At 46.6% G+C, this 22,618-nt stretch overlaps 3 protein-coding genes and 1 non-coding gene across 4 annotated transcripts; 3 read left to right on the top strand and 1 right to left on the bottom strand.

Moving 5' to 3' along the window:
* Window positions 1–1,158: 1,158 nt before the first annotated feature.
* On the top strand, window positions 1,159–12,968 carry LOC125546037 (acetyl-CoA carboxylase 1). The gene is made up of 30 exons (XM_048710149.1): window positions 1,159–1,384; window positions 2,245–2,589; window positions 2,700–2,906; window positions 3,003–3,161; window positions 3,332–3,424; window positions 3,565–3,660; window positions 4,144–4,411; window positions 4,490–4,728; window positions 4,897–4,936; window positions 5,017–5,141; window positions 5,252–5,368; window positions 5,471–5,545; window positions 5,629–5,685; window positions 5,786–5,890; window positions 5,988–6,074; window positions 6,205–6,396; window positions 6,518–6,706; window positions 6,889–6,999; window positions 7,099–7,188; window positions 7,266–7,442; window positions 7,538–7,615; window positions 7,691–7,813; window positions 7,906–8,175; window positions 8,265–8,608; window positions 8,734–8,971; window positions 9,047–9,405; window positions 9,498–9,708; window positions 9,989–10,168; window positions 10,254–12,428; window positions 12,591–12,968. The coding sequence occupies exons 2-30, from the start codon at window positions 2,269–2,271 to the stop codon at window positions 12,645–12,647; spliced, it is 6,783 nt and encodes a 2,260-aa protein (XP_048566106.1). The 5' UTR covers window positions 1,159–1,384; window positions 2,245–2,268; the 3' UTR covers window positions 12,648–12,968.
* A 317-nt stretch (window positions 12,969–13,285) lies between these two features.
* LOC125546038 (amino-acid permease BAT1 homolog) lies at window positions 13,286–18,553 on the top strand. Its single transcript, XM_048710150.1, has 7 exons — window positions 13,286–14,355; window positions 16,405–16,423; window positions 16,526–16,745; window positions 16,902–17,083; window positions 17,240–17,529; window positions 17,861–17,990; window positions 18,135–18,553. Exons 1-7 carry the CDS (start codon window positions 13,988–13,990, stop codon window positions 18,480–18,482), a joined length of 1,557 nt encoding a protein of 518 aa, XP_048566107.1. The 5' UTR covers window positions 13,286–13,987; the 3' UTR covers window positions 18,483–18,553.
* Window positions 18,554–19,600: 1,047 nt separating this feature from the next.
* On the top strand, window positions 19,601–21,742 carry LOC125546036 (amino-acid permease BAT1 homolog). Its single transcript, XM_048710148.1, has 5 exons — window positions 19,601–19,856; window positions 19,967–20,246; window positions 20,322–20,723; window positions 20,793–21,212; window positions 21,299–21,742. The coding sequence occupies exons 1-5, from the start codon at window positions 19,738–19,740 to the stop codon at window positions 21,644–21,646; spliced, it is 1,569 nt and encodes a 522-aa protein (XP_048566105.1). The 5' UTR covers window positions 19,601–19,737; the 3' UTR covers window positions 21,647–21,742.
* A 469-nt stretch (window positions 21,743–22,211) lies between these two features.
* On the bottom strand, window positions 22,212–22,286 carry TRNAP-UGG. Its single transcript has one exon. It is a non-coding gene; the product is annotated as a tRNA-Pro (tRNA).
* Between the last annotated feature and the right edge of the window lie 332 nt (window positions 22,287–22,618).

The following is a 22,618-nucleotide window of genomic DNA, read 5'->3' as shown; positions in this document are numbered from 1 at the left end:
GCCCGGTACAGCAAGCGATTTGTGTCCGTCAACTAAATTTGGAATCGTTGGCGCATAATCATTGGAATATGCATGTCTCCGTTACAAGGCACGGACAATTAGCTAGACAACACACCCATGATGCAATCCGAGCTACAGTAACACACAGACGGGAGTCAACAAGGCACTGGGAGACGTTGTGGTAGTGGCTTAGTGTAAGTCGTAAACTACCAACTTGCGCCCCCCTGTGAGTAATTCATTTGGGTGGAGATCCTCACCCCCTCCCCTCTTGATGACTGTTAAAATAAGACACCTTCGTGCACACATGTGGAAAATCACAAACAAGAGTCAGCAAAGCATGACATGCCCCTTGTGGTGCAACCAGCGACACGAGAGCGCAAACATGTTTCATCACCAACACACCACACGGAAATCAAAATAAACACCCCCCCGCAGCCATGATTCGAGATGTCGACATCAAAAGCGTTGGGACCTATGCTAGACACAACATCCATCCATGACTGTGAAGGGCAACTATTCACAAAGGGGAAATGAAATCGACCCCGTACCAACGGGAGCGGAGGGAGTCCACATCGCACCCGTCACGTGTCCCCGCCCCATAAATGCACGACCGGATCGAATGTGTACCATTGCGCGTCATGTCCATAACACGCTCGAATCGAATTCCACCAGCCCGAGCCGGCGATGCGATCGTCTGCTATCTTCCATGCCGAATGTGGCACCTATCATATCATTTGGGAAAGGACATGCTAGATGCCACTCCCGTGACAAGGGACAATCGGCTAGCTAGAGAACATGTTCATGATGCAATCCGGGTCACGGTAACAAACAAACAAGAGTCAACAAGGCGGCACAAGCGTTTCAAAAAAAAAAAAAAAAAGAGAAGCAAGGCGGCACAAGACGCCGTGGTCGAAGCAAGGCGACGACTACGGGACGACCGGACGGGGACGGGGACGTGGACGAAGCCGAGCGGAGCACGCCACCGGAGCGGAGGGAGCGAGCTGAGCACATCGAAGGCGTCGGGGCCCTACCTACCCGAGTCCAGGGCAGACACGCCGGAGAGACAGGTGCAACCACACACCCATCCGCCCGCCCAACCAGGGCCATGCGGCCCAACTACCCGTCGTCCCCGTCTAGACCACACCCCCCACCTGCCCCGCCCCAACCCACCCCCAACTCCTCCATGAATGCACGCATTTCATCGCTCCAACCACAACGCAGCAGCAGCAGCAGCCCCAGCACCAGCGGCCTCGGCGACGCGGCGCGCATTTATACCACGCAATTCCATCTGGATCTCCATCTGGCCGCAGCACGGGTTTCCTCCTCCCTCCCCGCGCGGCATTCCGTCGAACGGCTTCGCGGCGCGCCTCCGGACGGACCCACGGTAAGCTCCCCCTGCCCTTGCTATGCCCCTGCTTCTGCACGCATCTTCCGATTTTCGCTGGACCGCTCCGCCTCCGCCTATGCGTGCGGGCGATTGACTGGGCCGGACTTGCCATGGACTCGTACTGACCAGTGATGTACACGCTCGCTAGCCTCTCCGCCCACGCCGGCCTCAAATCGAGCGCGCGTAGGCTGCCTCCAGGCCCCAATCCAAGCAGCGCAGCGCAGGGCCTTCCTGCTGATTCTCTCTCAGCGCCAGGAGATCACGGGTCCAGATACCACTGCTTCTGCGTGCGCGCGGCGTGTGATTCCGAGCGCTTCCAGCTAGTCCGTACACGCGGAGCGGACGCGGGGCGAGATCCTGCTAGCAGTCGACCCGTGCCGTCGCCGGATTGCCGGGTTCTCCCCGTCTGGCATTACGTCGAGCGGGTGGTGGGCGCGCGCGACTGGCCGGGTTTTGGGCACACTTGTTGCTTACTTCCTTCTGCCGAATGCCGGAATTCAAGTCCATTTCCCTCTTTGCTCCTGCTTGGACTAACCAGTCCCCTAGTGTGGACTACAGCATTTTTTTCGCGTATTTTTAATGTGATCTCTGGTCTTGCTCTTCTGGTTCTGCTGGTTGTTGACTAGAATTCTGCACTCTCCCATGGCACTCTTGCCGGAGGAATTTCCCGATTTAGCTAGCCGTTAATTAGTGCCACCATGTTGTTGTTTTCTGTAGTACCATTTTAGCATCTGGTACAGAAAAAGGGCACACACATGCCAAACCGAAAAGAAATATCCCAGTGCTGCAATTCTACGCTAATCGGACATAAATGATTGATGCGCTAACGGACGGACTTGTTCTTTTGCTTTTCCCAGCGCTGAAGGTTGGAGGGGGCAATAATGGTGGAATCTGACCAAATAAACGGGACGCCCAACAGGATGTCCTCGGTCGATGAATTCTGTAAAGCGCTCGGGGGTGACTCGCCGATACACAGCGTGCTGGTTGCCAACAATGGGATGGCTGCGGTCAAATTCATGCGCAGCATCCGCACCTGGGCCTTGGAGACCTTTGGGAACGAGAAGGCCATTCTCTTGGTGGCTATGGCAACTCCAGAGGACCTCAGGATAAATGCGGAGCACATAAGAATCGCCGACCAGTTCTTAGAAGTTCCTGGTGGAACGAACAATAACAACTATGCAAATGTACAGCTCATAGTGGAGGTTAGTGCAGTTGATCATCCTTTTTCACCTACTACTTATGGATTACCATGTTCATTATGCTGGATACTTGACTAGTTATTAATCTTTCTGATTCACCTGTCCTGTCACAGATAGCAGAGAGAACTCGGGTTTCTGCAGTTTGGCCTGGCTGGGGTCATGCTTCTGAGAACCCAGAACTTCCAGACGCGCTCATGGAAAAGGGAATCATTTTTCTTGGGCCACCATCAGCCGCGATGGGGGCACTAGGCGATAAGATTGGTTCTTCTCTTATTGCACAAGCAGCAGGAGTTCCAACTCTTCCATGGAGCGGGTCACATGTATGTATACCTTGTCCTATTTCTTTATGGTTTTGCTCTTCTGTTTTTCTCTCCACCACTGTGTATTTCTCAAAACTAAATCAATACACGCTGTAGGTGAAAGTTCCGCAAGAAACCTGCCACTCAATACCTGAGGAGATCTATAAGAACGCTTGTGTTTCAACTACAGACGAAGCAGTTGCTAGTTGTCAGGTGGTGGGGTATCCTGCAATGATCAAGGCATCATGGGGCGGGGGTGGTAAAGGAATAAGGAAGGTTGGTATTCTTTTCATCTTTTCAATTCATCTCTACCTTAGTTATATGGAATGCTCTACTAGAAACAATTACATGTAATTTCCACTGTTCATTTGAAATGAAGTCCAAGTTTTCTGCAATTATTGTATATTAACCAAAGATGTTTTTTATGTCATCAAATGGTTTTATAGGTACATAATGATGATGAGGTCAGAGCATTGTTTAAGCAAGTGCAAGGAGAAGTCCCCGGATCGCCTATATTTATTATGAAGGTGGCATCTCAGGTGATACGTGATAAGCTGATAACAGCCATTATTTTCTGTTGTATCTTTGTGTTACTCATGTTCAGTATTCAGCGAGTGCTTCTTCTGTACTGATATAGTTCATTTAGCTAAAATCTTGCCTTTCTGTACTTTCTTTGTAGAGCCGACATCTAGAGGTTCAGTTGCTCTGTGACAAGCATGGCAACGTGGCAGCACTGCACAGTCGAGACTGTAGTGTTCAAAGAAGGCACCAAAAGGTTAGTTATTCTCCTGAAGCATTGGGTTGTTCAATATCAGTTTTGTTGGAATTAGTCTTAGCCAAACATTTGTGTAGTGAGTACTGGTAGAAGTTCTACAGCTTCAGGGAATAAAAACTTCATTGGACAATGTAGCAATCATATAGTACTGTTTAGCAAAGTGCAAAATGTTGCAGGAGCTATACAAAATTTATGTCTTGGCATTTTCTTAAATGGAATCATTTATTACTGTTAGTTATACTTATACTGTACTAAATAGTTGAATGTTGCATTTTGAATTCAAGAACAAACTTTTTCTTCCTATAGTGATATATGTGTTGTACTTGAAGTTTTTGAACTCAGAATATTGAAAAGTCTAGTGACTGTATTACAGATTATTTTGAAACCAAAAAAATTTAACTAGTGCAAGACAGATAATAGCAGAGAAATCTTAGCAAAATTATATTTATTTTACTTCTCACGATATATATACTTGTGAAACAGATCATTGAGGAGGGACCAATTACAGTTGCTCCTCCAGAAACAATTAAAGAGCTTGAGCAGGCAGCAAGGCGGCTTGCTAAATGTGTGCAATATCAGGGTGCTGCTACAGTAGAATATCTGTACAGCATGGAAACAGGCGAATACTATTTCCTGGAGCTTAATCCAAGGTTGCAGGTAGAACACCCTGTGACCGAATGGATTGCTGAAATAAACTTACCTGCATCTCAAGTTGTAGTAGGAATGGGCATACCACTCTACAACATTCCAGGTAGGCCAGTTGTCCAACTTGATGGTTGATGATATTATCTCTTTCCCCCCACACTAATCAATATAAGGATAACTGCAGAGATCAGACGCTTTTATGGAATAGAACATGGAGGTGGCTATCACGCTTGGAAGGAAATATCAGCTGTTGCAACTAAATTTGATCTGGACAAAGCACAGTCTGTAAAGCCAAAGGGTCATTGTGTAGCAGTTAGAGTTACTAGCGAGGATCCAGATGATGGGTTTAAGCCTACAAGTGGAAGAGTGGAAGAGCTGAACTTTAAAAGTAAACCCAATGTTTGGGCCTATTTCTCTGTTAAGGCAAGTTTGCATCCATGCAGAATGATCTTTGATACCACATGACATGTCACAACAGCTGCAGCTTATCATTACCCTTGAGTTTTCCTGTTTCTTATGTCGATAAATTTCCTGGTTAAAAACTGTATCTTGTGTGGCAAACCTAACCTGAATCATCGTTTTTTGTTTCAGTCCGGAGGTGCAATTCATGAGTTCTCTGATTCCCAGTTTGGTAAGTGATGTGCGTAAATTTCTGTTTCCTCATATATCTCATGATGATGCTTCTCTTAAACAGCATGAATTTTTTCGCAGGTCATGTTTTTGCTTTTGGGGAATCTAGGTCATTGGCAATAGCCAATATGGTACTTGGGTTAAAAGAGATCCAAATTCGTGGAGAGATACGCACTAATGTTGACTACACTGTGGATCTCTTGAATGTAAGATAACCCCACAGTAAACATGTTCTCTGATTACATGGTACATTTATTAAGAAAAACATGGTACAATTTTGTGTGTAATTTATGTTCAAAAATTTTCATATCGCCAGGCTGCAGAGTACCGAGAAAATAAGATTCACACTGGTTGGCTAGACAGCAGAATAGCAATGCGTGTTAGAGCAGAGAGGCCCCCATGGTACCTTTCAGTTGTTGGTGGAGCTCTATATGTATGATTTCTTTTTCTGGGGAACTATGATTTATTAGGTGGTTATGAGCTTTCATACAAGATCCATTTTCCATCCTCAAATACTGTGTTTCTTATATTTCAGGAAGCATCAAGCAGGAGCTCGAGTGTTGTAACCGATTATGTTGGTTATCTCAGTAAAGGTCAAATACCACCAAAGGTACATACTATATGATGAATGTTCTTACTGTTTATATTCCAATTTCTATATGAATAAAACTGTCTAACTCTTTCCGTTCACAGCACATCTCTCTTGTCAATTTGACTGTAACACTGAATATAGATGGGAGCAAATATACGGTAATTATCTATAATTTTCTCTTTAATCTTATCCATGCCATACCCATCTAATCCAGTTGGTATCCTTGTCACATCTGCTAATTATTATTTTCTTCTGCAGATTGAGACAGTACGAGGTGGACCCCGTAGCTACAAATTAAGAATTAATGAATCAGAGGTTGAAGCAGAGATACATTCGCTGCGAGATGGCGGACTCTTAATGCAGGTAGATATATCTACCAAGTTTTTATACAAGCGCAATCTATCTAATTTTCTTTTTATTTGGAAATGGTCTGACCAATTTTCAATTGTGAATTTTCTAGTTGGATGGAAACAGTCATGTAATTTACGCCGAGACAGAAGCTGCTGGCACGCGTCTTCTAATCAATGGGAGAACATGCTTATTACAGGTGAAGATAGCTAGATCTGTACTCTCCTCTTGGTTCCTATGTAATATAGGGGTTGTTTCAGTTGTAACTGTAGCTGCAAATTGTATGAAAATACATAAATTAATTATGTCCTCTGAATGATATATTACAGAAAGAGCATGATCCTTCCAGGTTGTTGGCTGATACACCATGCAAGCTTCTTCGGTTTTTGGTCGCGGATGGTTCTCATGTGGTTGCTGATACGCCATATGCTGAGGTGGAGGTCATGAAAATGTGCATGCCACTGTTACTACCGGCCTCTGGTGTCATTCACTTTGTCATGCCTGAGGGTCAGGCCATGCAGGTTCCTCCCCCTCCTCTGTTTGCAGCACTAGATGTACATTCTGACAAAAGTACTATATGGTTCATGCTCGTAATATACGTGCATCTTTTAAATAGTAGCTGAAATGGCTGTCTTTGTGCAGGCGAGTGATCTGATAGCAAGGTTGGATCTTGATGACCCATCTTCTGTGAGAAGGGCTGAACCATTTCATGGCACCTTTCCAAAACTTGGACCTCCTACTGCTATTTCTGGCAAAGTTCACCAAAAGTTTGCTGCAAGTGTGAATTCTGCCCACATGATCCTTGCAGGATATGAACATAACATCAATCATGTAAGGCACATCAAACTGTCAGTGTATACTTGTTCTTCCACTTTTCTTTTCCCTTGTCTATCACATTGCCATGGGAAAACAGAGCATGAGTTCTTCTACAGAGAGAAACTAACCTCTTAATTGTGACAAACTATACCATCTTTCTTCAATCAATAAGTTCCTGACTGTACCTTTTCTTTCAGGTTGTACAAGATTTGCTGAACTGCCTAGACAGCCCTGAGCTCCCTTTCCTGCAGTGGCAAGAACTCATGTCCGTTTTGGCAACCCGACTCCCGAAAGATCTTAGGAATGAGGTGAATAAGTATTCAAGTTATATTTTTTATCTTAGAGTTATTATTCCATTTTTCATTTCGGCTGCATATCAAATGGATAACTGATTTACCTGTTCTCAGTTGGATGCTAAGTACAAGGAGTATGAGTTGAATGCTGACTTCCGGAAGAGCAAGGATTTCCCTGCCAAGTTGCTAAGGGGAGTCATTGAGGTCAGTTTGAGACTGTTACTTGGCATCCCTTCCTTTTTTATGTGTCATGTTGTTTCCTTACAAAGTCATCATTGCAGGCTAATCTTGCATACTGTTCCGAGAAAGATAGGGTCACTAGTGAGAGGCTTGTAGAGCCACTTATGAGCCTGGTCAAGTCATATGAGGGTGGAAGAGAAAGCCATGCTCGTGCGGTTGTCAAGTCTCTGTTTGAGGAGTATTTATCTGTTGAAGAACTCTTCAGCGATGACATTCAGGTAACTATTTATAATTGCTTGGAATGGTTTGATCGATGCTCACTTTCTGACCAAAACGTGCTAAACCGTTGTGCTTTTTGTTTTTATATTCTCAGTCTGATGTGATAGAACGTCTACGACTTCAACATGCAAAAGACCTTGAGAAGGTCGTATATATTGTGTTCTCCCACCAGGTAATGTCTTCTATTGTGCAATCTGTTGACTTGATATGCAAAATTTTCGTGCTGACAATTTGTGTTCTTTTGAAGGGTGTGAAAAGTAAAAATAAATTAATACTACGGCTTATGGAAGCATTGGTCTATCCAAATCCATCTGCATACAGGGACCAGTTGATTCGCTTCTCTGCCCTGAACCATACAGCATACTCGGGGGTAAAATTGAGTTTGGATGATCTGCATCTATTTATTTTGCACATGATATGATAGTCTAGAAAAATAAAATAAATCTATTGTAATTGATGCAGCTGGCGCTTAAAGCAAGCCAACTTCTTGAGCACACCAAATTGAGTGAACTCCGCACAAGCATAGCAAGAAGCCTTTCAGAGCTGGAGATGTTTACTGAGGAAGGAGAGCGGATTTCAACACCTAGGAGGAAGATGGCTATCAATGAAAGGATGGAAGATTTAGTATGTGCACCGGTTGCAGTTGAAGACGCCCTTGTGGCTTTGTTTGATCACAGTGATCCTACTCTTCAGCGGAGAGTAGTCGAGACATACATACGCAGATTGTATCAGGTATCACTGATTTTTTTTTACTACACTCTTTCTTGAGACAACTAGAACATTAACAAATTTATGCCGGCTAACTCACAATCACCTTCCAGCATTATCTTGTAAGGGGCAGCGTCCGGATGCAATGGCATAGGTCTGGTCTAATTGCTTTATGGGAATTCTCTGAAGAGCATATTGAACAAAGAAATGGGCAATCTGCGTCACTTCTAAAGCCACAAGTAGAGGATCCAATTGGCAGGCGATGGGGTGTAATGGTTGTAATCAAGTCTCTTCAGCTTCTGTCAACTGCAATTGAAGCTGCATTAAAGGAGACTTCACATTACGGAGCAGGTGTTGGAAGTGTCTCAAATGGTAATCCTATAAATTTGAACGGTAGCAATATGCTGCACATTGCTCTGGTTGGTATCAACAATCAGATGAGCACTCTTCAAGACAGGTTTGTTTACACTCTATTCTTATGTGGTTTGTTGTTATTGCACAGGAGACGAGTGTGATTCTGTGAACTGGTCGTTAATTTCATGATTTTTTAGTTACCTCTTCCACTCTGTTTTCTCTTTATAGTGGTGATGAGGATCAAGCGCAAGAAAGGATCAACAAACTCTCCAAGATTTTGAAGGATAACACTATAACATCACATCTCAATGGTGCTGGTGTTAGGGTTGTCAGCTGCATTATCCAAAGAGATGAAGGGCGTTCACCAATGCGCCACTCCTTCAAATGGTCATCTGACAAGTTATATTATGAGGAGGACCCGATGCTCCGCCATGTGGAACCTCCTTTGTCCACCTTCCTTGAATTGGTATTCAGCTTTTGTTTTGGCTTATGTTCCCTTCAATAATACCAGTACCTCTTAACAGTTTATGTGTAAATACAGGACAAAGTGAATTTAGAAGGTTACAATGACGCGAAATACACCCCATCACGTGATCGCCAGTGGCACATGTACACACTAGTAAAGAACAAGAAAGATCCGAGATCAAATGACCAAAGGATGTTTCTTCGTACCATAGTCAGACAGCCAAGTGTGACCAATGGGTTTTTGTTTGGAAGTATTGATAATGAAGTTCAAGCCTCATCATCATTCACATCTAACAGCATACTCAGATCATTGATGGCAGCTCTAGAAGAAATAGAGTTGCGTGCTCACAGTGAGACTGGGATGTCAGGCCACTCCCACATGTATCTGTGCATAATGAGAGAACAACGGTTGTTTGATCTAATTCCATCTTCAAGGTCAGTCAAAATTTATTTATGTTCTCAACAGATTATATTGCATTAAATATGTTCATAGATGTTCACTTGGTTTTTGCTTCTCATTATGTTAGGATGACGGATGAAGTTGGTCAAGATGAGAAGACAGCATGCACACTATTGAAGCATATGGTTATGAATATATATGAGCATGTTGGTGTCAGGATGCATCGCCTTTCCGTGTGCCAGTGGGAAGTGAAGCTATGGTTGGATTGTGATGGGCAGGCTAATGGTGCTTGGAGAGTTGTTGTTACCAGTGTAACTGGGCATACCTGCACTGTTGATGTAAGTTACCTTAGCTATTGCACTGCTACGCGAGCATTATCATCTACAGTTTTGCAAATACTACCTCTGATGGATAAAGCCCCACAGGTCATCAAATATGATTTTGTTAGCTTATCTAGTTAGTGAATAGAAAATGTTCATCACCCCCATTATGAGTGTAATGGGTAATCTCTCAATTTTTGCCTTTAAAAGTTCCATTAAACACTACTTAAAAGACTTGTAAGTACCAGGTACCATTTTCTCTTTATTGCTCTTATGCTTGAATTATTTTGACTTTCAGATTTACCGAGAAGTGGAGGACCCCAATACACATAAGCTTTTCTATCGCTCTGCCACACCCACAGCTGGTCCTTTGCATGGCATTGCATTGCATGAGCCATACAAACCTTTGGATGCTATTGACCTGAAACGTGCCGCTGCTAGGAAAAATGAAACCACATACTGCTATGATTTCCCATTGGTGCGTTAGCTACATCTCTTTTCTTTTTTTCTCTACAATTGGTTAACATGATTAACTGAGATTGGTAATAATACTCTGTCCGCAGGCATTTGAAACAGCATTGAAGAAGTCATGGGAATCTGGTATTTCACATGTTGCAGAATCTAATGAGCATAACCAGCGGTATGCTGAAGTGACAGAGCTTATATTTGCTGATTCAACTGGATCATGGGGTACTCCTTTGGTTCCAGTTGAGCGTCCTCCAGGTAGCAACAATTTTGGTGTTGTTGCTTGGAACATGAAGCTCTCCACACCAGAATTTCCAGGTGGCCGGGAGATTATAGTTGTTGCAAATGATGTGACATTTAAAGCTGGGTCTTTTGGTCCTAGAGAAGATGCATTCTTTGATGCTGTCACAAATCTTGCTTGTGAGAGGAAAATTCCTCTAATCTACTTGTCAGCAACTGCTGGTGCAAGGCTCGGTGTAGCAGAGGAAATAAAGGCATGCTTCCATGTTGGATGGTCTGATGACCAGAGCCCTGAACGTGGTTTTCACTACATTTACCTCACTGAACAAGATTATTCACGTCTAAGCTCTTCAGTTATAGCCCATGAGCTAAAAGTACCAGAAAGCGGAGAAACCAGATGGGTTGTTGATACCATTGTTGGGAAAGAGGACGGACTTGGTTGTGAGAATCTACATGGAAGTGGTGCCATTGCCAGTGCCTACTCTAAGGCATATAGAGAGACATTTACTCTGACATTTGTGACTGGCCGAGCTATTGGAATTGGGGCCTATCTTGCTCGGTTAGGAATGCGGTGTATACAACGTCTTGATCAACCAATTATTTTGACTGGGTATTCTGCACTGAACAAGCTCCTGGGGCGCGAGGTTTATAGCTCTCAGATGCAACTGGGTGGCCCCAAAATCATGGCTACAAATGGAGTTGTTCATCTCACTGTGTCAGATGATCTTGAAGGTGTTTCTGCTATCTTGAAATGGCTCAGCTATGTTCCTCCCTATGTTGGTGGTCCTCTTCCTATTGTAAAATCTCTTGATCCACCAGAGAGAGCTGTAACATACTTTCCAGAGAATTCATGTGATGCCCGTGCTGCCATCTGTGGCATTCAGGACACTCAAGGCAAGTGGTTGAGTGGTATGTTTGACAGAGAAAGCTTTGTGGAAACGTTAGAAGGATGGGCCAAAACTGTTATTACCGGAAGGGCAAAGCTGGGTGGGATTCCAGTTGGTATCATAGCTGTGGAAACCGAGACAGTGATGCAAGTAATCCCTGCTGACCCTGGTCAGCTTGATTCTGCTGAGCGTGTAGTCCCTCAAGCTGGACAGGTGTGGTTCCCAGATTCGGCCGCAAAAACAGCCCAGGCACTGCTGGATTTCAACCGTGAAGAGCTCCCGTTGTTCATACTTGCTAACTGGAGAGGCTTTTCTGGTGGGCAAAGGGATCTGTTTGAAGGAATCCTTCAGGCTGGTTCTATGATTGTTGAGAATCTGAGGACGTATAAGCAGCCTGCTTTTGTGTACATACCAAAGGCTGGAGAGCTGCGTGGAGGTGCATGGGTTGTGGTGGACAGCAAGATCAATCCTGAGCACATTGAGATGTATGCCGAGAGGACTGCGAGAGGGAATGTCCTTGAGGCACCAGGACTCATTGAGATCAAGTTCAAGCCAAATGAACTGGAAGAGAGTATGCTAAGGCTGGACCCTGAGTTGATCAGCCTCAATGCTAAACTCCTTAAAGAAACTAGTGCTAGCCCTAGTCCTTGGGAAATGGCGGCGGCGGCGGAGACCATCAGGAGGAGCATGGCTGCCCGGAGGAAGCAGCTGATGCCCATATATACTCAGGTTGCCACCCGGTTTGCTGAGTTGCACGACACCTCTGCGAGAATGGCTGCCAAAGGTGTCATCAGTAAGGTGGTGGACTGGGAGGAGTCCCGGGCCTTCTTCTACAGGAGACTGTTAAGGAGGCTTGCCGAGGACTCACTCGCCAAACAAGTCAGAGAAGCCGCCGGCGAGCAGCAGATGCCCACTCACAGAGCAGCGTTGGAGTGCATCAAGAAATGGTATCTGGCTTCTCAAGGAGGAGACGGCGAGAAGTGGAGCGACGATGAAGCCTTCTTCGCCTGGAAAGATGATCCTGACAAGTATGGCAAGTATCTTGAGGAGCTGAAAGCTGAGAGAGCGTCCACACTGCTGTCGAATCTCGCCGAAACCTCTGATGCCAAGGCCTTGCCCAACGGTCTCTCGCTCCTCCTCAGCAAAGTAAGTTTCTTTTGCTTATTAGTATGTGTTTTTTCTTGTATACATTTCCTAATAAGTTTCTTTTGCTTCTTTGTTTCTGTATAATTTTCCTAGTTATATTCTTTCTTTTCTTTCTGTTCCTAAGTTCATCTCTCTGATACACACATTTGATTGATTGTACAGATGGATCCTGCAAAGAGGGAGCAGGTAATGGATGGCCTCAGGCAGCTTCTTGGTTGATGACTGGCCCGCCCTTTGATAACGCATCCATCCAGCCAGCATAAACCGGCCTTGCTTGTTGCCACCAAACAAGTCCTGTCTATGGTGGACTGGGTACCAACGGAAGTGCAGACGACAAGCAAATTTTACTTGCGTGGCGATCTACAGGAGAGGGGAGGGTTCAGTGGAAGAAGACTGAACACATTGTTTGCACATAGGTAGGTGGCATTCCAGAAACATTTGTATATTTTATTATTACAAATAGGCACACACAAAGCATATGTATGCTGGATAGATATTCAGTGTGAGTTGTTGCAATGCAAGATTCATCATCTTAATTTACGAGATATGTGTGATGATCGTCGTGCTAGTCGTAGTTTCCTCAGTGGGAGGGAATGCTGAGTTTTCTTTCGCTGCAGTTATGTGATGTATACTCTGAGAACTTTGGGGGTGATATGTTGGATGTTTTAGCAGTTTCATGATGATAAATGAAATTGGGGGCGCGGCCCCTTACAGCAACCTTTTTTTTTCTTCTAAAATTAATGTATGGATTGTTTGTTCTTCATTGAGAACAAAGTGATTATCTTTCTTTTCAATTCTTTTGAGCTGCTGGTTGCGCAAAAACGCCTGCAGTGAAAATAAGCTGTTGAAAAAGTTGTAGTCTGCAGTAGTTCTTTTCAGTTTCCAGAGATGGTCATTCTGCAGCAAAAGCGTTATCTTGAGCCGAGTGCTCTTCACTCTGTTTTTCGTTGCAATATTCAGTCTCCAGGCAGGTTTCCACACGTTTGCCTTTGATCTCCATGGCCTGCAATCTCTGGGGAATCCAGCACGAGAATGAATGTGAGACGACGCCGTGGCAAATAAACCGGGGAATTTCTCAAGAACAGAGAGCGGAGCGCGGCCTGATTTTCTGAACTTCGCAAGAGCCAACAGAACACAGGCGGAATAATCGCCTTCCGACCTCGCCGCCGTCAACCTCACGGCCGCGGACTCGCCGGCGCTGTCCCCGACGTCGAACGTTGAACGCCACCGTCACCGGGACGAACGCCACCGCCGTCGAGCGCACCCGCCTTTTGCTATCTTGTCCGTCCGACCCACTCCCTATCAATCATCATGTCAGAAATACAGTCAAATTGTCTGCATCCAACGCCGATTGTTTACCCTTGCGCAGCTGCGCTACGCGGCAATCGCAAACATAATAAACTACTTCCCCTTCGTCGACAATGTCGCATGCCCGCATGGTCCAACGACGGGTTCTTGTCGACTCCGGCATCCTACACCAATAACCATCTGTGAAAAGCTCCACGGTAAACAACAGACGACACAAGGACACAGAGGAGGTGGGTACAGACGTACAGTCGATGGCCGCGCAGCGCTCCGGCGCGGCGGGCGTGGCCGCCGGCGACGACGCGGACCGAGCCCGGCTGCGCCAGCTCGGCTACAAGCAGGAGCTCAAGCGCGGGCTCGGCGTGGTCTCCAACTTCGCCTTCTCCTTTTCCATCATCTGCGTGATGGCCGGCGTCACCACCACGTACAACGCTGGGCTGAGGTACGGCGGACCGGCGTCCATGACCCTCGGCTGGCTGGTCGTGGCCTTCTTCAACGGCTGCGTCGCGCTGTCCATGGCCGAGATCTGCTCGGCGTACCCGACCTCCGGCGGGCTCTACTACTGGAGCGCCAAGCTCGCCGGCGACAAGTGGGCGCCTCTTGCTTCCTGGATCACCGGCTGGTGTGTGTACTCTCTTACCTTAGTTTGATCATCATGAGATTTTCTGATCATTTTTTGAAGACTATTTTCAGATTATTGACATGGTACCATACTAGTATATGATTTGGTAATTTGGTCGACAATATCTCAATACAATTTGGAATTGCATGCCAAAAGCTCGAGCAGACGGCGTGTGACTGTGTGCACTCTCTTACCTTAGTTGAGATTTTTTTATCAGTTTTAGAAGGCTATTTTTCGGATTATTGGCATGGAGTCATGGAAACTAGTGTACATGATTTGGTAGTTTCGTCGATGATATCTCTGAGGTTTTTTTTAAAATATAAAATATCAATCAATCAGTATATCTCAATACAATATCGAATGTGCATCCCTATAACCCCTACACCTTCTTCTTGGGCGCCGCCCTCCCCCCGAGCAATGCTACAACGATGGACAGAGTTTACAGAGTTTGCGGAAGAGTCAATTACACCGGTGGTGTTAGAACTTGGCGTAAACGGTCACTTTAGTGCTAGAACTTGTGACATACATTGAAGTGGTGCAAAAACTTGGCTCGGGTGTGCAAATACGATGCTAATCATGTTTGTATATGCCCGCATCACTGACGAGGCATGCCAGCATGGCGTGGGGCCCGTTGTTAGTGACCAAACAATGAAGACAAGGCGTGTGTATTTTTCTTTTTTTCCTAGAAAGCCATTGTCTTTTATTTTTTTCACAAAAAGACCCTGATAGGCGGGTCCCAGCTGTCAGCAGCAAAAATAATAATTGAACGGAAAAATAGTGCGCTTCGGTTTCGAACCAGCGACCTCCAATTTAACGTGTCCGCTGCTATCATGGGCCAAAACTGACATCAGCTTGTCAGTTCGTGTGGCCCATTTTTAATATGTTACTATTTTTTTTATTTTTTGCAGTTTGTAAAAATATATTTAAATTATAACTATAAATAACCTACATATTATTTTAAATATTTTCTCTTTTTTATCTATATTATTTAAAACTATAATTCCATTTTTTAATAAAAATTCAAAAAAAGTAACATTTTGGAAATGTTAAAAAAACTAACGGTATGCTCAGGGTTCGAGTCTCCGTGGCTGCATCATTTTTACGATGTTTTCCTATTTTTTGTTATTCAACTGAGGATATATAGATTGTGTTTCTTTTTTTTTTCAAAAATATAGCTTGTGTTTCCTTAATGTACATGAATGGTGAATGGGTTGGCTGGCTAACTTTCCGAGCAGGGAACTTGAGGTTGCTTGGGTTTGAAACCTGAGCATACCTTTTTTTCCATTCAATTAAAATTTGTGCTGCAAATAGCTGGGACCGCTTGTCAGCAGCTTTTCTATGAAAAATAAAAATAAAAAACGAGGGGGTTCCATACAAAAAAGCATGCCACACGCCTTGTCTTCATTGTTGGGTCACTGACAAACAGGCCCCATGCCACGCTAGCATGCCTCGTCAGCGTCGTGGGTGTATACAAACACGATTAGCACCGTATTTGCACGTCCGAGTCAAGTTTTTGGACCACTTCGATGTATGCCACAAGTTGCAGCACTAAAGTGACCATTTGCGTCAAGTTCTATCACCACCGGTGTAATTGACTCTTTGCGGAATGATGCTAGCTGGCAGTTTTTTATTGGAGATAAGAGAGTGAGGCAGGCTCCACCTCGGTGAAAATCAGGGGGGAGAGGTAATTAGTGTGGAGAGGCCCGTAAAACGTCCGTAGTTTTCCATGCATTTAGAATTATCGCCATCCCCCTCATTCCGACCCACCAACCTCTGACTCCCCTCCACTAGCAACACCGCTGCTGCGTTTGTCTCCGGCTCGGCCTCGAATCTACACCTCCATTCTCCCCCGAATCAACTGATCCGAATTCAAAATGCAGACAACCTACATATAGCATACGCGATATTGAATTGCATGTCCATTCAAAAGCTCGAGCCGACGTGATATGGTTTAACAAACAATATTCATTATTTATTTCCACTTTTTGTGTTACCGCAATCACGTTGGTGGTCTATGTTTTATTTTATGTTCCATTTTACCTTTTGCAGGTTCAACCTTGTGGGCCAGGTATGCTCAAACATGTTGGTGGTCTATTTGGTTCAAAGCAGATATGGTGAACCCACATGACAAACTTCCTAATAATCCAATCTCTTTTCTAAACTCTTCTAGTGGGCTCTCACCACGAGCACGGACTTCTCATTGGCGCAGCTCGTCCAAGTGATCATCTTGCTTGGCACCGGTGGAGCCAACGGCGGTGGCTACATGGCCTCCAAGTACGTTGTTTTGGCCATCCACGGCTCCCTCCTCATCCTGCACGGGCTCATCAATAGCCTCCCCATCCGGTGGTTGTCCTGGTTCGGCCACCTCGGTGCATTTTGGAACACTGCAGGTATATAATCATTCTAAGGGTTACGACATTTGGCATCAATCGATGCAGAGGTCGAGAGAGTCTTTTTTCCTTCTTTAGAAGATGCATTTGAACATATGACTATGTGATTATCGATCAACTTATTGTTCTTGAACTTAGCATATGTTAATATGTTAGGTGCCTTTGTCCTGGTGATCATGATTCCGGTTGTTGCCAAGGAAAGAGCGAGTGTTGAGTTCATCTTTACACATTTCAACACGGACAATGACATGGGGATCCATGACAAGGCCTACATTCTAGCTGTGGGGCTTCTAACGAGCCAATACTCATTGCTTGGTTATGATGCATCGGCTCACATGGTACACATCTTCTCCTGTCCCAATACTGATAGCTACTCATGTTGATGGTTATTTGTCTTATCCTCTTGCGCATATATATGTATTTGAGTGCAATTGTATCGCCTCAATGTGAAATTTGGGTCAAGAAAGCTCACATTATCGGGAATAAATTTGCAGATTGAGGAAACGAAGAACGCAGATTGGAGTGGACCGATCGGGATCATCACGTCTGTTGCTCTCTCGACCGTGTTTGGTTGGATCTTCCTTGTGGCTCTAACATCCATCGTGACGAACATACCATACCTACTAGACCCCCGCAATGATGCTGCCGGGTATGCCGCTGCGCAAGCGCTTTACACTGCCTTCCACCAAAGGTATGGCAGTGGGGTCGGAGGGCTCGTCTGCATAGGCATCGTCGCATTCGGCATCTTCCTCGCGGGTGTTGCATGTGTCACCAGTAATTCAAGGTTTGGTAGTGATTCAACCACCACATATCAATTGACATATTAGTGTTGATATTTCTTGTGCTCCAAATTATTCGATATTAAAGTCAAGTTTTTCTCTATATTTTATCAATTCTATAGAAAAGTCATATTAGTATATATCGTACAACATCAAATTTATGTAGTACCAAAATCATATTTTATGCTGAATCTAATGAAACTAATTTGGTCTTGTAGTTGTTGATATTTTTCGATAAACTTGGTCAAACTTTGTATGTTTTATTTATTATGAAAAATCCATAATAATTTGGAACCTAATGACTATTTGCTAAGTTGCTATCACATTTCCATATAGGATGGGCTATGCCTTCTCGAGGGACAAGGCGATGCCGTTCTCGCACGTGTGGCACCGGGTGAGCAGGAACGAGGTGCCTCTCAATGTTGTGTGGCTCTGTGTGGTTGTCGCCTTCATAATGGCTCTCACGGTGCGTAATACCTCTGCCATCTCGATCTCGACTCGAAGCACCAAACCTTTACAACATGAACGCATGATTCGTGTCAAGGACTTGCTAGCACACCTAAAACTTGACGTTCCTATTTTTGTGTGTGTTTCTTGTCTTCGGATGTAGTCTCTCGGAAGCCAGGTGGCATTCCAAGCAATGGTGTCGATTGCGACACTAGGGCAGTACATCTCCTACGTGCTACCCATCTTCTTCCGTGTGACGACGGCCCGGAGGTCATTCAGCCCAGGGCCATTCCACCTAGGGAGGTACAGTATTGTCATCGGCTGGGCAGCAGTCCTCTGGGTGGCCTTGCTCACCGTGCTCTTCTCATTGCCTGTGGCGTACCCAATCGCCAAGGACAACTTCAACTACACGCCGGTGGCCGTCGGTGGTGTGCTGCTGCTCAGTGTCGGCTCATGGGTGTTCCATGCCCGGTTCTGGTTCAAAGGACCCATCGTAAATGTTGACATGTAGAATTTTGTGCCTTGTAAACTTTAGTTTATTTGGTATGTGGTGGATGAGTTTACACATGGAGCTGCATTACCAAGAAGCTCTTCAGGTAGGTTGGTCGTTGGGACAATTTGGCATAGTGTACTCTATGGACATGCAAAAAGTATCTAGTCAATGGTTTAGAAAACCAACATTCGACAATGATAAAATTTACCAAAAAACGGCAATTTTTGGAGAACGGATGCTACCGCCCCTCTCAGGAGTGCACACGCATGGGGGCCAGGGCAGAGATGTCAACAATAGAACATGCAAGAGGGATTTTTGACCACATTGACCAAACCGAAGGATGAAGATGATGCGGGGAGAGGCATCCAACAGTGTGAGGATGCCTCTCACGAACAGTTGCATGGCGACCCGCCGAAATTTAGACCGGTCCACCGGCGCTAGTGCCTGGCGTTGGCCAATGCTTAAGCAGTTTGTCTAATTCATATCTAGATGTTTTTTAAGGATGTTACATCTAAACTCCTACAAGTATATAATATAGAAACAAGAAATAAAAAAACTAGGATAAAAAATAAATAGACCACAAACAGAATGGACATCAGCTTAGATGTGACATAACTATGTCACATCTAGATGTGTTCTAGACAGACCCATGCTTAAGGCACGTTGCGTCGACTCATTCCTTCCAACAGATACACCTCGATGACAAAATTATTTGACCTGGGTACTCTGTCACCTTCACCCGTGCCAATCTTCGGGGGCACAAAATCTAATCAACACTCCACATCCTTTTTCTCTCAGATAAACATATGCAATACCCAATCCAAGTCCAAGATCCGGGGCCAACCAGATGACGGAGGACCGTTCACCGTGACAGAGGAAGATCAACCTTTCAAACGATCATGTTATATTATCCTACCACTCCCCGTCATGGTGATCATGTCATCAGAGATTCAGAGTCAAACACTTATCTTCTTTCTTTGAGAAACAAACAATGGCGCGCGGCCGGCGATATTTTTCCATGTGGCTGCGCTACGTGACAAGTGTGATCATAAATTATCTCCTTGCCGTCAACAATGGCGGGTCACCCGAAAGGGACCTCGCCCGAATGGTCCAAGCCGCGGACAGTTTCCACTAAGCCACTCGCTCACTCTCTTGTTGACTCCCTGCTCACCGGAGACCGAGGAGCTCACTCGCTGGCAAACAGAGTCAGGACGGCAACCTGCAGCCACCAAGGCAGGGGCAGTGGCTGCGGAGCTAGAGCTAGAGACGATCGATGGCCGTGTCACGCTCCGGTGCGGCGGGGGTGGCCGGCGGCGGCGACACGACCGACGACGCGGACCGAGCGCGGCTGCACCAGCTCGGCTACAAGCAGGAGCTCAAGCGCGGCCTCTCGTACGTCGCACGCCTGCTCTGCTCTGCTTCGCCATCGTATCATCGGCGTTTGCGCGCAGCTCTATCCGTTGGATTGATTGATTCTGGTGCTTTTCTTGGGCTGTGCGCAGCCTCATGTCCAACTTCGCCTTCTCCTTCTCCATCATCTCCGTCATGGCGGGCGTCACCACCACCTACAACAGCGGGCTGAGGTACGGCGGGCCGGCGTCCATGACGCTCGGGTGGCTGGTGGTGGCGGCCTTCAACGGCTGCGTCGCGCTGTCCATGGCGGAGATCTGCTCCGCGTACCCGACCTCCGGCGGGCTCTACTACTGGAGCGCCAAGCTCGCCGGCAGGGAGTGGGCGCCCCTCGCCTCCTGGGTCACCGGCTGGTTCAACATCGTCGGACAGGTACGCCGCTGGCATTTGTACATCGTGATCACCTCCTGTTTTGACACGTTGCTGACGGTGTTATAACTGTCCTAGTGGGCTGCTACGACGAGCACGGACTTCTCCCTGGCGCAGCTGGTCCAGGTGATCGTCTTGCTGGGCACCGGCGGGGCCAACGGCGGCGGGTACACGGCCTCCAAGTACGTCGTGCTGGCCATCCACGGCTTCTTCCTCGTCCTGCACGGCCTCATCAACAGCCTCCCCATCCGGTGGCTGTCCTGGTGCGGCAAGCTCGGCGCGTTCTGGAACACGGCGGGCGCATTCACGCTGGTGATCCTCATCCCGGCGGTGGCCAAGGAGAGGGCCAGCGCCAAGTTCATCTTCACGCACTTCAACGACGACAACGGCATGGGCATCCATGGCAAGGCCTACATTCTCGCCCTCGGCCTCCTCACCAGCCAGTACTCTCTGCTCGGCTACGACGCGTCCGCTCACATGGTACGCTGCTGCTCATCCTAGCTAGATTTCCATGGAGTTTCGTGAAGATCTAAAGATCGACCATGGCAGATTGAAGAGACGAAGAACGCGGACTGGAGCGGGCCGATGGGGATCATCAGCTCGGTGGCCCTCTCGACCACGTTCGGGTGGATCTTCCTGGTGGCGCTGACGTCGATCGTGACGGACATACCGTACCTGCTCAGCCCAGACAACGACGCCGGCGGCTACGCCGTCGCCCAGGCCCTATACGACGCCTTCGACAGGAGGTACGGCAGCGGCGTGGGAGGGCTGGTCTGCGTCGGGGTCGTCGCCGTCGGCATCTTCTTCGCCGGCGCCATGTGCATCGCCAGCAACTCGAGGATGGGGTACGCCTTCTCGAGGGACAGGGCGATGCCGCTCTCGCGGGTGTGGCTCCGTGTGAGCAAGAACGAGGTGCCCCTCAACGTCGTCTGGCTCTCCGTCGTCGTCGCCTTCGTCATGGCCCTCACGGTGCGTGCAACGTCGATCTCCGCCATGAATCTCCAGACACCCGACCATGATTTTTACAGCTGATTTTGGTACGTGTGTGCGTGCAGTCGCTGGGGAGTCAGGTGGCGTTCCAGGCGATGGTGTCGATCGCGACGCTGGGGCAGTACATCGCCTACGCGCTGCCCATCTTCTTCCGGGTGACGACGGCGAGGAGGTCGTTCGTGCCGGGGCCGTTCCACCTCGGGAGATACGGGGTCGCCGTCGGCTGGGCCGCCGTCCTCTGGGTGGCCTTCCTCACCGTGCTCTTCTCGCTGCCGGTGGCGTACCCGGTGGCCAAGGACAACTTCAACTACACGCCGGTGGCCGTCGGCGGCGTGTTGCTGCTCAGCGTCGGCGCGTGGGTGGTCAGCGCGAGGTTCTGGTTCGAGGGGCCCATCACTAATGTCGACTTGTAGCTACGGACCAAACAATTCACGTGTCGCATAGCTTCTCGTTTGGAACTTTGGATTGTATATAGTATATCGGCGCTGCTTTTTTTTTTTGAGCTAATATATCGGCGCTGCTAAAAATCATATTTACTTAAGGGCGAAAAACGCACCTAAGTTAACATACACCACAAACTCACTTTGCAATATCAGACACACGTTTAGCGATATGTTACAATCCAGGACGGGCGCTGCTAAGACCACTTACTGAGGCCTGTTCTGTCCTAAACTGTTCCAGAATGTTATTTGTTTCATAGGAAGATTCCAAAAGCACATTGATGCCGAAAGAATCTTCGGAACCGGTGGAGAGGCTATTCTGATTGAAGGCTAGACAAATAACATGACTGAGGTATGTAAATAAAACCTGTGAAATAGCTATATAATATGATCTAAATAGAGAAGAATACCAAAGATAATGGATTGCAAAATAAGCTTTTTAGCTTTCTTTTTCTTTTGTGCGCGCTTTTCGCCTGCCTTCCCGACCGCGGATAGGCTACGGGGCTTTGCACTTCGGCCCCATTGTGTGAATACCACATCAAGGTGACAGGATTCGAACCTATGGCCCTCTGTACCCAAAACAGATGCGCTGACCAGACTGCGCTACACCTCGTCTCCCCCTCAGAACATATGGATCTACCCGATCCATAAAGAAAAGAACCACCGCTTTTAGGAAATTTTGACAATTCTCTTTCACTTGCATTTTCTTTCGTGAAGGCTCGCTCTCGTTCTTCTTACATCTTGCCCTTTTTTCTTGAGAATTGTATCTGTGGCTACTGCTGTTTTGCCAGTCTGTCTGTCCCCAATAATGAACTCTCGCTGACCGCGCCCTATAGGGATCATCGAATCGATAGCAATAAGCCCTGTTTGAAGAGGTTCGTATACGGAACGCCTGGAAATTCTACTTGGAGCAGGAGATTCAATTAAGCGAGATTCGGAAGCTAC

Source organism: Triticum urartu, chromosome 3 (assembly GCF_003073215.2).
Source record: "Triticum urartu cultivar G1812 chromosome 3, Tu2.1, whole genome shotgun sequence".
In the NCBI taxonomy this organism is placed as follows: domain Eukaryota; kingdom Viridiplantae; phylum Streptophyta; class Magnoliopsida; order Poales; family Poaceae; genus Triticum; species Triticum urartu.
This window is presented reverse-complemented; position numbering and strand designations above follow the sequence as displayed.

Bases quoted from the DNA above. Each gene is read 5' to 3' on its own strand.
- LOC125546037 (XM_048710149.1), top strand. From the start codon at position 2,269: ATGGTGGAATCTGACCAAATAAACGGGACGCCCAACAGGATGTCCTCG. The intron at 2,590-2,699 runs GTTAGTGCAGTT...GTCCTGTCACAG, and splicing joins ATGTACAGCTCATAGTGGAG to ATAGCAGAGAGAACTCGGGT. The intron at 5,686-5,785 runs GTAATTATCTAT...TTTCTTCTGCAG, and splicing joins TAGATGGGAGCAAATATACG to ATTGAGACAGTACGAGGTGG.
- LOC125546038 (XM_048710150.1), top strand. From the start codon at position 13,988: ATGGCCGCGCAGCGCTCCGGCGCGGCGGGCGTGGCCGCCGGCGACGAC. The intron at 17,084-17,239 runs GTACACATCTTC...ATAAATTTGCAG, and splicing joins ATGATGCATCGGCTCACATG to ATTGAGGAAACGAAGAACGC. The intron at 17,530-17,860 runs GTTTGGTAGTGA...ATTTCCATATAG, and splicing joins TGTGTCACCAGTAATTCAAG to GATGGGCTATGCCTTCTCGA.
- LOC125546036 (XM_048710148.1), top strand. From the start codon at position 19,738: ATGGCCGTGTCACGCTCCGGTGCGGCGGGGGTGGCCGGCGGCGGCGAC. The intron at 20,724-20,792 runs GTACGCTGCTGC...CGACCATGGCAG, and splicing joins ACGACGCGTCCGCTCACATG to ATTGAAGAGACGAAGAACGC. The intron at 21,213-21,298 runs GTGCGTGCAACG...GTGTGCGTGCAG, and splicing joins CCTTCGTCATGGCCCTCACG to TCGCTGGGGAGTCAGGTGGC.